The following is a 12,723-nucleotide window of genomic DNA, read 5'->3' on the forward strand; positions in this document are numbered from 1 at the left end:
GTGCTTGTGAGACGAGTATAGAAAGAGGAACCTCAGACCTCGCCAAGTGTCCGGGCCTGGTGGTCGAACGTAAAATTGTTTGTGTAGTTTGTGTGTGTACATGTGAGGCGTTTTACCCTCCGGCTGGGTGGCCACCGTAAGCGGGGTGGAGCTCTCGCCATGGCCGTTGGAGTTGGAAGCGACCACCCGAAAGGTGTACTTGGTGTCAGGGACGAGGTTCTGAATGGTGACCTGCATCTCTCCTGGCGTGCTGGTGTTCTCCACACGCTCCCTGAGAGCAAAACCACAAAATAAGTGACTAACTTGCACATTCGCAAACAAAATGCTTATATTTGACTTTTGAACTTTTCCAAATGTAAATTTTCCAACACCAAGCACACACAGTCACATTTTGGCATTATAAGGTACTGGGATGAAGGTGTATCAATGTATGACCTGTTGGTGCCATCCAGACCGTAGAAGACCGAGTAAGTGATGTTCTCCCCATTTGGCTCGGCAGGAAGTCGCCACGTCAGCTTGATAAATCGGGTGGACACCAAAGACGCCACGACATCTCGCGGCGCGGACGGGGTGGGACCGGAGCGCTCGGCGAGGCTGGACGCTACATGGTCAGTAGTGGCATCAGTCAGTGAAGGCAGAGCAGAAGGAAGGGCAACGTCTTGGGTCGGTTGGGTGGGGGTAACAAGGAGGGTAAATTAAAGATACAGAGGGGGAAGAGGGGGTGCGAGGAAACAAAAAAAGAAAATCAGAAAAGAACATAAAATAAATTGACGAACGAAAAGACGACTACAATGACGTAAATCAAAACGAAACGGTAAATCTACTATGAAACAAGACGGCAGGTAATGGAGGCTAAATGTCAAGCTCAACACGAAACCACGAGATGTTTTAAAACACAAGCACCGCAGGGCCGTGGGGAGGAGAGATATCATTAACAACATTCAGATCAGTAAGCAGAAAGTTAATTACAGTCTCACATCTGTGCCTGCTATTAAAACACATTTCATCTGGAAAATAACAGCGTATCTTACAAATCACCTCTAGTTGCCCTACATTGAAATGAATGAAACTTGAGTCAGCAGATGTTTCTGTATATTCACTTCAATTCAAAATTATTTCTGTAGCGCATTTCACAAAGCATCTTTACATCAAATATATTTTAGTACAGACAGCATAGACATAAAGAAAAACTGAAGCTTATAAAATATAAAAAATACATGCTATTATTGCTTTTCTTTATTCATAAAATATATACTGTACCCCTACATTCACATAGTGCTATTTAAGCAAGACTTATAAGATGTATATTATACTACATCAAGTTAAACCATATATTGTATATACATATATACATATATATAAAAAAAATTCTGGGGATGAGTCTTAAAACTCCATAAAAACTGTAAAGTTGCTCAGTAACACAGATATTTTAAGTCAAATTGAACAATACAGATACTGCATTTAAAAGCTTATTGGTTTGTTGACTTATTGTAAACACCAGAAGCTAATTTAATTATTTGCGCAAGTATATTACATATAAAGTTAATGCGAAGATGTGAAGAGACACGAATTCGAGCAGGGCACTGTGAATGAAGTGAATTGGGCGAAACAATTGCCGCAAACACACACTATTCGCCTCAAAGACGTCTTCTGCGAACGTTGAAAATGTCTCAAGTGGAAAATTCGCATGACACTAAGTTAAATCCCAAAAGAAATCGCGAGGAACCTGATGCTTCATGTTTGGTTTGTACGCAACATAATACCGTATGCACATCAGAAGCTAATTTAATTTTTTGTTTGAGTAGATTAAATACAAAGGCAAATGTAAAGCGGGCGATGCAAATGATGCGACGTTGAAAATATTCAACGCAAAATTTGCATGACGCAAAGTTTAATCCCACAAGAAATCTGCGTTTGGTGTGTACGCAGCATAATGCCATGTACACATCTGAAGCTAATTTAATTACTTGCGTGAGTAGATTACATACAAAGGCAATGCAAAGAGGCGATGCGAATGACGCTAATTGGGCAGCAATTGTGGTGAACACCCACTATTTGTCTCAAACGCATCTTCTGCAAACATTGAAAATATTCAACTCAAGCGAAAAATTTCCATGACGCGAAGTTAAACCCCACAAGTAATCTAGTGCGAAGAACGCAATGCCTTGCGTTTGGTTTGTACACAACATAATGCCGTGTACACACCAGAAGCTAATTTAATTATTTGCGTGAGTAGATTACATACAAAGGCAATGCAAAGAGGTGATGCGAATGACACGAATTGGGCGGCAATTGCCGTGAACACGCACTATTTGTCTCAAACGTGTCTTCTGCGAACGTTGAAAATATTCAACGCAAAATGGAAAATTTGCATGACGCAAAGTTAAATCCCACAAGTAATCTAGTGCGAGGAACGTGATGCTTTGTGTTTGTTGTTTACGCAGCATAATGCCATGTACACACCAGAAGCGAATTAAATTATTTGCGCGAGTAGATTACATACATAGTCAAGGCAAATAGGCGATGCGAAAATGCAAATGACGCAAATTAGGCGGCGCGAACATGCACTATTCAAACGCAAAATGGAAAATTTCCATGCCGCGAAATTAGATCACTCAAGTAATCTAGTGCGAGGAACGCAATGGTTTGCTTTGGTTTGTACGCAACATAAAGCCGTGTACACATCAGAAGCTAATTTCATTATTTGCGTGAGTAGATTACATACAAAAGCAATGCAAAGAGGAGATGCAATAACACGAATTGGGCACTATAGAACACGCACTATTTGTCTCAAAAGCGTCTTCTGTGAACGTTGAAAATATTAAACTGAAGCGAAAATCCCACAAGTAATCTAGTGCAAGGAACACGATGCTTTGCGTTTGGTTTGTACACAACATAAAGCCGTGTACACATCAGAAGCTAATTTAATTATTTGCGTGAGTAGATTACATACAAAGGCAATGCGAATGATGCAAATTTGGTGGCGCTATTGCTGTGAACACGCACTATTTGTCTCAAACGCCATGTAATGCCATGTACACACCAAACGCAAAAAAGATGCGTTTAAGACAAATAGTGAAAACTAATAGTTGAAATAGTTGAAACTAATAAGTTGCGCGAGCATATAACATACAAAGTCAATGCAAATAGGCGATCCAAATAATACAAATTACGCAGATTGGGCGGTGTGATTGCCGTGAACACGCAATATTCACATCAAACGGGTCTTTTTTGATTGTTGAAAATATTTAGCTCAAGCAAAAAATTTGCATGCGTGAAATCCCACAAGTAATCTAGTGTGAGGAATGCAAATTTAATTATTTGCACAAGTACATTACATACAAAGTCAATACAAAGACGTGAATACTTGCGAATTTGCACAGGGCGATGCAAAGGACGCAAATTGAGAGGCGTGACTGCCGCCAAAACCTGCTATTTGCCTCAAATTCGCATGATGCGAAGATAAATCCCGCTGGTGAGGAACGCAATGCATCGCTTTTGATGTGTACACAGCATAACAAGTGGTGTGTATATAAAGACACATCCGATATCGTTCTGGAAGGACTACTAATAAAATTATGTTAAAAATATAAACTAATAAACATTTTTTTAAACTACAATACGAAATAATTTGGTAGAAATGCAATCCAAATTTGTTTAAAGCGAAAAGAAATCGTAAATGTATATGTCCTCTGACCCTTTGTCTCTGACAATGTTTTAATTTTTAGACCATGTTTGGCCAAGCAGACGCACACACAGAATTGTTGGATATCAAAGGCACTAAAGTAAACATCAGTACTGCCTTTTATAATCAATCAGATGAAAGTATCTCAGGAGACAAAAAGAAAACATTTAATTCAGACGTGCTTTGATGCCTTCATACCTCAGGTAAAATGTTTTTGCGTTCAGGCTCAGCTTCTGTCTGATCAGATTCAACAGCGCTGATTGGAAAACGATTGCAGAAGTAAACAGAGGCGGTAAATCATTATGTTTGTTTGCTTACAGTTAAACCAGCCCAATAAAGAGAAAGCTGTGTCATGAACTATACACCACCAGAGGAATTCAACTTAACAAAACCAAAAAATGCTTTACGAATCAAAGAAATACATTACAAAAAAGGAATAAACCAGAAAAAGTGAGTCCAAGGAGTACTAGCTAAATGCTATTAAACTCTTCTAATCTGTTTAACCTAATAGCTTTAACCTCAGATATGAGTCACACCTCAGGCCCTCAACACATCACCTCACTCGAGACACAACGGGACTCGTGTGACAGCGAGGGCGCGAATGGCATCTGTCTCATAGACTTACATCAGAGACCAGCTGGAGACATTCGTGTGCCAAATCGGGCACTGCCACCCACCCAATGGAGCTTCCCGCTCGTATCCTGACTCAGCACCAGCGCAAAAACACACAAACGAAAACCAAAGATAAAAGAACCGGCCAATATAAAACACCCAGTCCAAGAATAAAACCGTATGCATTTTCCATAGGTGTTATACATGACCCTTAACCATGAAAACGACGACACCACGGGACGTCCGACGTCAGCGCCATTTTCAATAAATGCAATGGTCTATATTCTACATTACATCCTGTTACCTGCAGCTCTTTATTTGTTTTAACAGCTGGGTGTGATAAGGTTTCGCTCAAACGAACAGGACAAACCCTCCCGAATGAGAAAGCTAATCTTAAATCTACTCATTTCTCAGCGTGGGTTTCACGGCGGGGTGAAAATGTTCACAGTGCCCTTCAAAGGGAAGATCTGAAGACAGGAAATGACATCAAACACAGAGGGGTCCTGAGATTTTATTATTATTACATATGAAAGCCCCCCAAAAAACCTTTTGAAATAAAACAGAAATAAAATTGTAAAATACACCCGAGGGTGTGGATTTAATCAAGACCGAATGCAGGGACACTGCGGGTTTGAAGTCCTGTAGATTTTATTTAAAATGAACAGAATATAGCAAAAAACTTTTCTTGATATAATCTTTAAATATTTCAAACTTTACTGCATTAACAGTGTATATATCAATACTAGGGCTGGGTATCGATTCAGATGTTCCAGATTGATTCGATTTCGATTCACAAGCTATCAAATCGATTCTTCTTTCGATTCCAATTCTCGGGTTGATTTTTATGCTCGATTCTCGATACGACTCAATGAATATAGATTAAATACAAATACTATATTTATAAAAAAGAACAGTGAACATAAGTTTACAAGTGGGTAATTAATAAAAAGAAATTAAGTGCCACAACCTGTATACGAAACATTTTTATTTTAGGTACATTAAAACAGAACCCATCTCTAATTTTCAAATAGGGATCGACCGATATGGATTTTTCAGTGCCGATGCCGATACCGATTTTTGTTTCATCAGCCTAAGCCGATGACCGATACAGGCTGCCGATTTTCTTGAGCCGATATTTGGAGCCGATACTGCTTTTGCTCACTCAATTTACATTATAAAAATTATGTTAAAAATGGCATGTTGTTAAAAAGAGATTTTATTAGTTTGGACAGACATTTATTTTAGTCTAGGACTAGTCTAATCTCTGTCCAGGAAACTGCCCCATAGAGATGAGAAATAAAACCTGGTTTGTTCAGTTAGGCCGAGCTTTCGATGTTGTCATGGAAAGGTTGGTTGTTTTTAGTCACATGACCTGCAATTGCTTGCGGCTTCCAGCACTCTGTCTGTAAATAATGCTGTAAAAAATCGGCGAACACGGAAGCCATGTATCGGCCGATGCCGATACACATAAAACTCGCAAATATCGGCCCGATATATCGGCCGGCCGATATATCGGTCTATCACTATTTTCAAATGCATAAAATTATGTTAAATGCAATACAATTTTGATGCAAGATGAAAAATGTGTGCTGAAAAAAGTCAGAACAGTCACATTCCTTGATCAAACAAGATCAGGTTATTTCATTTCATTGATTTGTGGAATTAATTTTAAATCGACCACGTTTAAAAAAACCAATAAATCGAAAAATCTATTTTTTTGGCCCGGCCCTAAATTAATACTTTTGCTTTGAAATGATGCAAATAGATGAACTATTATTTCAACAAAAAAGTCAATTCAACATATTCGTTAACTTATACGTTTAAATGTGAGAAAACAAAAACAAAGAAAGCGAATCCTCAATATTCGAGATGCACCGATATAAAAAAAAGGTGTCCACCGATACCGATAGCCGATTATTCGGACTGATATCTGCAGATACAGATAGTTTGGTTAATTAGGGCCCGAGCACCGAGGAGCAGGCCAGAATGGCCTGCACCGTGGGTGCAAAGCCCTATTGTTTTTGCTCAGTTTCTTTAACTTTTTCTTCTCCGAAATGGATTGCATTTTTGAGGGCCTAAACATGCTCGAAAACTCATGAAACTTTGCACACGCGTCAGAAGTGCCGAAAATTTACATGTGGTATAGGCATCAGACATGGGCGTGTAGAAATGGCTCAATAGCGCCACCTGCAAAATTTCAAGATAACAGGTCTCCCGCTACGAAAAACGTACAGATACGAAATTTGGTAGGGTCATCTATCACCTCAAGACCTACAAAAAAGTCCCTTGGAACCAAGCTCTAAAACCCACAGGAAGTCAGCCATTTTGAAATTTCTCTGTGATTTCTGTGCAAATTTTGCCATTTCCAGGCTTTGTACTTTAACGAACTCCTCCTAGAGATTTTATCAGATCTTCATCATATTTTGTCAGTATCATCTATAGGCCTTTGTGATGTTAAATTGCGGAGCTTTTGACTTTTCGTTGGAGGGTATGTCCTTGGCGGCCTGACAAATTTCACAATTTTCGAATGAAACAGGAAGTTGTTATAACTCAGGCATACAATGTCCAATCTGCCCCACGCTTCACATGTTTGATAAGGGTCTTGGCCTGAACACATTTCAATGCCAATATTCAGCTTCCGCCATAGCGCCACCTAGAGGTAGCAGAAAATGCCATGTTTTATGCCGTGATTTACTGCTCTTATAGATTTAATCAAGTCATCATCATTTTTGGTCAGACTAATCTTAAGCCCTTTGCGATGATAAATTGCGAAGATCTTGACTTTTCGTTAAAGGGCGTGTCCGTGGCGGCCTGGAAAAAAGTGATGTTTCACCATGAAACAGGAAGTTGTTGTAATTCAGACATACATGGTCCGATCTGCCCCCAACTTCACACGTTTGATAAAGGTCCCGGCCTGAACACATCAACATGGCATAATTCAGTAACAGTCATAGCGCCACCTAGAGGCAGCAGGAAATACCACCTTTTATGTTGTGACTTACTGCTCTTGGAGATTTGATTATATCAACATCATATTTCATCAGTCTAATCTCAAGATCATGTGTGATGATAAATAGAGAAGACCTTGACTTTTTGTTAAAAGGCGTGTCCGTGGCGGCTTTGCACAATATTATTAAATGAATCGCATTTTTGACAGCCTAAACGAGCTCAAAAAGTCATGAAACGTTGCACACATGTCAAAGGTGGTGAAAATTTTCATGTGATATAGGGTTCAGAACTGGGGGTGTAAAAATGGCTCTATAGCGCAGCCTACAAAAATTCAAGAGAGCAGCCCCCCCGCTACGTTAAACGTACAGATACGAAATGTGGTAGGATCATGTATCACCCCAAGACATACAAAAAAGTCTCTTGGAGCGAAGCTCTAAACCCCACAGGAAGTCGGACATTTTGAATTTTTGCTGTGATTTCTGTGCAAATTTTGTCATTTCCACGCTTCGTACTTTAACAAACTCCTCCTAGAGATTTTATCAGATCGTCATCATATTTGATCAATCTCATCTAAAGGCCTTTGCGATGTTAAATTGCAGAGCTTTTGACTTTTCATTGGAGGGTGTGTCCGTGCCGGCCTGACAAAGTTCAGCGTTTTCGCCATGAAACAGGACGTTTTTATAACTAAGGTATACAATGTCCAATCTGCCCCACACTTCACAAGTTTGATAAGAGTCTTGGCCTGAACACATTTCAATGCCAATATTCAGCTTCAGTCATAGCTCCACCTAGAGGCAGCAGGAAATGCCATGTTTTACGCTGTGGTTTACTGGTCTCAGAAATGTAATCAAATTATTATCATATCAGGTGAGACTGATCTTAAGCCCTTTGCGATGATAAATTGCGAAGATATTGACTTTTCGTTGAAGGGCGTGTCCGTGGCGGCCTCACAAAGAGTGATGTTTCGTCATGAAACAGGAATCTGTTCGCCATTCAGGCATACATTATTCGATCTGCCCTATACTTCACACTTTTGATAAGGGTCCCAGCCTGAACACATCAATATAACAACAATCAGTTACGGTCACAGCGCCACCTGCTGCACACAGGCGGGGTGGCACATCAGTTTCCCATTGAATATCCACCTATATTTACCCACTTTAATTCATATCCCCCTGGTTCATTGCTTTACTAATGTCATAGGGCGGCGGTGCACATGCGTGCGAGGGCCCTTCCATCGCTGCTTGCAGCTTTAATTTTCTGAATGTTATTCATTTATATAATGACCATTAACTCTTTCCCCACCATTCACGAGATAACTCGTCAATTAAGAGAAAACGCTTCCCTGCCAATGACGAGAATCTCCGGCTTTCCGTAATACCGCAACTTATACAATCCTCACATGAAAGAGAAAGACCTCTGTGTATGTTTTGATCATAGCTCTGAATTTGATTTCTATCAAAAGTCCTTCACAAAAATACAATTATCTCAGCTTTTTGCTCAAAATTGAGTGGCGAAACCTCCCCATATTTGAGATGTGATAAAAAGAGAACTAATGAAGGTAGGATGAAAGTTTATATATATATATATATATATATATATATATGTATATTTAAAGAAGAACATTTTCTGGCATTAAACTTTTGTGAAAATCATGAAAAATGCTGGTGCTGGCTGGCAACTTTTTTTAAAAACGCTGGCGGGGAAAGAGTTAATAATGAATTTTAAACATCATTAGTGATGTTTCTAACACAGAGCTCAAATTCAATGCATTTTCCTGTTCCCTTTTGATTGACAGGATATATCGGTAGTTTTTAAACTATCGGCCGATAGCGTTTTGGCATAAAAAGATTGGCATAAAAGAAAAAAATTATAACTTTGACGCATACATGTATTGTTGGCAATTGCTACAAATATACCCGTGCGATTTATGACTGGTTTAGTGGTCCATGGCAACATATCACCAGCATATTATTGCAAATGTACCCTGAAAATTTGACCTCACAGTATGGCTGGGATAAACGATTATTTTTTTAACGGTTAATCTAGCGATAATTTTTTCGATGCACCGATTAATCTAACGATTCGATTCTCAATTATCTCCCCATTAATTGACTAATAGCAATTTATACATGTTGATTTACATATCTGAATGGAAAAAAAACATGAATTCCTTAACATTGCAATATATGTTTATTGCTCTTAAAATTCCAAAATAAAAAAGACTAAACAAGGGCAATTCTTCAGTCAGAGGTAGCATTCAATAAAACGTTTTGCAGTGTTTGCAGCACATACTGTGCAGTTTAATAAAAGAAAAAAATCTCAAGTTCACACGTTTTCGCATCAATCCACAAACATTTAAACCATAAACAAAGCACTGTCACTTTAATTGAGCGTGAGCAGCACAGCAAAAATAGAACGGCTCCTGCTACACGAGCATGCGTGCATATTTTGTGTCAACGTATTTTTTGCGCCGACTTCATCAATGACGTCGACGCGTTGTCCCAGCCCTACCTCAAATTCATTTAATCTTAAATAAAAAGCCATAGCAGTGTAAGGACTTTGGTATTGAATTCCTAAAAAACATTTTCTTTCCTTTTCTTGTTGCCCCCTGACGGTTTCTTGCTTGTGTGTGTGTATATGTTCATGTATTTGGCTAATGTTTGTTTGATTGTTGATTGTGTTTTTAATGAACATTCTTAGTTTAACAGTATTTTTAGTAAATATACTGAAGTTGTTTTATTGTTTTATTGTTATTTAAATATGTACTTTTATCATTTTTTTGTTTTTTTTGTTTTTAGGGTGACTATTACCATCTGTCTAGGGACTACAGGTGAAAAATAGCCATTTGGCTAACCCTGGCATATTGGCTTAAATGTCTATTAATATGCACTGTCCCTGTAATAAATAAATAAATAAATAAATTTAAATGGACAAAAAAACGAAAGAATAAAAAGATAAAAGAGTGAAACAGTGTTTCACGATGTCACGCTGATATTAAAGTGTCTTCTTGAAGATGAAACAGCATTTTCTCTGAGGTACACGCAGTGCGTGGCACAACAGATGTTACAACCCGTCATGCTCCTCACAGCCGAAGAAAACCTTTTAAGACCTTCTCGTGCGTTCCTAATGTGTCTGCTTATCAAGATGAAAGCCGTGAATGTTTGTTTATCAGCGTAAAGGTCTGACATCTCTTGGTTATGATGAAGTTCTTTAATGCATGTCTTGAATTTAAATGAATTTTGCTATTTATGTTCTGCGATCTGAAAACATGGCGATCTTCCAGAACCTTCACACAGAAAATCAGCTTTATTTTAAATCACCCGAAAAACAATCGCAAGTATTATCTAAATCTAAAAAGTATTCGTTTTTTCCTAAAATGGCTTTAAGATGCATTGCTGAGCCTGGACCACTTTAACTCAACTCATTGAGCTGTAAAACAGCGGCCACAATCAGATCTGTCGGCCGTGTTTGTGTAACCTCACAACCACAGGAGGACTCGATTACGGCACGCCAGTCAGGAGAAGGAAACCCAACCTGTCCTAAACGCACCCCACTCCAACACAGTTATTCATATCTGTGCTGTTATTTATGGATGTTATGTTTATGACCTCGAGATCATCATCATTTGAGTTATCGGCAGGAAGCGGAGAGATCAGGCACGTGTGACCCTCGCTGTCATAATCCAAAAGTGTCAAAAGCCAGCAGAGATCTTCCTGTATGGGGACGGTTGACAAAAATATGTGCAGCAGAAAGATGAAGGTAAAGACTTTGCTACAATCCCAGAATTCACCTCTTTCTGTCATTTAACATTCGCTTTTCAGAGCAAATTTTTCACAAAACTCAACATCACTCATAGCAGCGCAAAGCCAGGCTTCTGTTCGTCTCCTTTGATCTAAGCCGTGATTGCAACGCGCACCTTGCGGTCGATGCTGGGAAACCCAACCTGCTGTCAGGAAACACCAGGCGGCTCATCAATAGACATTCACAAAACCCAATAACAGCTGATTGCCCATCAATTGAACAAAACAGAACCGAGAGTGCAAAACTCCAGCGAAAATTACACTCCAATCAAGACTGTTGTCAGACGAATGGCTTTCACCGCGGTAAACGCACTGGTAATAAGCACCTAGAATCACAACAACAGGTACATACAGAGTTAGGGTCTAAATACCACTAAATATACTGTGTGTGTATACTGATACAGTAGAAATGTGTTGACCGATGAAGATTCTGCTAAAATGGAAAATAATATAGGCAATCAATTAGGACTAAAGCAGCTCATATCAATTAGTACTGATAGGGACAGGGTTTCTCTCTCAATACTAAAAGATTTCAGGTGATCTCCTGGCTTTCTATGCCATTTTGGACCTTGTTATCTTCATGTGTTCAATACTTATTCCCTGTGTCATTTCACTTTATTTATTATGACTCAACTTGTATACTTAAATGTTCTGATTTCTTTGTATGAATTGTTCTGATTTCTTTGTATGAATTCAATATTTGGCTTGATGGCTACATCTGGTGGAAATTGTGTGTCAAAAGCCCACCTAGAAATCCCCTTACTGATAAAAATGCTGATGAGTCAAATACTTATTTTCCCTGCTGTAAATAGATTACACACATTCACTGTCCGAGACAAAATTATTGCTAAAAAGAGAGATGATTTATAAACACTGTATACCAGGGCTAGTCAAATGGCAGCCCACCAATCATCTTTACTCTGCCTGCGTAATTCGCTGATCAGATTTGTGCTTTGGATGCATTAAAAAAAAACTTGTGCGACTACACCACATGCAACACGCCAACCGGGGGTGATGTATTTAGTTGTTTGTTTACACAAACAAACACACACTAGAAAAGAGTGCTAATATAAGTAAGTGGTTCTCAAACTTTTGACATTCATGACAGCAAACAATCTTAAACTGACAATTTGAATTAAACAAAACATATTAAATTATACAATGTAGTGCTGTTGGTTAATAGCTTAATTTGTCTGAGGTCTAATTACACCAAATTTATGAGGAATTAATGTATTTTATAAAATGTCATAAAACTGGCCCCCCCTGTGCCATCACGCACCCACCAGTTTAAGAGCCACTGATGTAAGCGCTGGTCATGGAGTGATGGCTGTGAAAGTTTATTGAGAGTGAAATGACAGTGGATTATGGGATGCGGCTCCTGGGAAAACTCCCCAAAAAATTCAATTTTGCCATCATTAACATCCATCCAACCATAATGTTTCACTGAATAATTCAATAAATTCTGATTGGGCCTGATGACCAGTAACTTGATTAGGAATTGCAATACATTTAAATCACAAAGTAAAAACAACAGGACGTAAGCCAAACACTCATGAGAAACACAATTTACCATGAATTTATAATGCGTCTACCGCCGACAAAAATCCAAACAGCTGATCAGCAGCAAAATCAACAGAAGAGTCTGGACTGATTTCAATGCTACTGAAGTGGATT

The 12,723-nt window shown here is 38.8% G+C and overlaps 1 protein-coding gene across 6 annotated transcripts in view; it reads right to left on the bottom strand.

Annotated features, from left to right (window-relative positions):
- neo1b (neogenin 1b) overlaps positions 1–12,723 on the bottom strand; it is a 134,006-nt gene that overhangs the window by 27,626 nt on the left and 93,657 nt on the right. For 5 of the 6 annotated variants that reach the window (XM_073869022.1, XM_055192218.2, XM_073869021.1 and 2 more), the window contains exons 8-9: positions 436–658; positions 117–271 (exon numbers count right to left, since the gene is read on the bottom strand). In XM_073869022.1, coding sequence (XP_073725123.1) covers positions 117–271; positions 436–658 — 378 coding nt within the window. The remainder of the gene's footprint in view (positions 1–116; positions 272–435; positions 659–12,723) is intronic. The other variant, XM_073869024.1, reaches the window with a different exon arrangement.

The sequence above is a fragment of the Misgurnus anguillicaudatus genome, chromosome 6 (assembly GCF_027580225.2).
Source record: "Misgurnus anguillicaudatus chromosome 6, ASM2758022v2, whole genome shotgun sequence".
Lineage (NCBI taxonomy): Eukaryota > Metazoa > Chordata > Actinopteri > Cypriniformes > Cobitidae > Misgurnus > Misgurnus anguillicaudatus.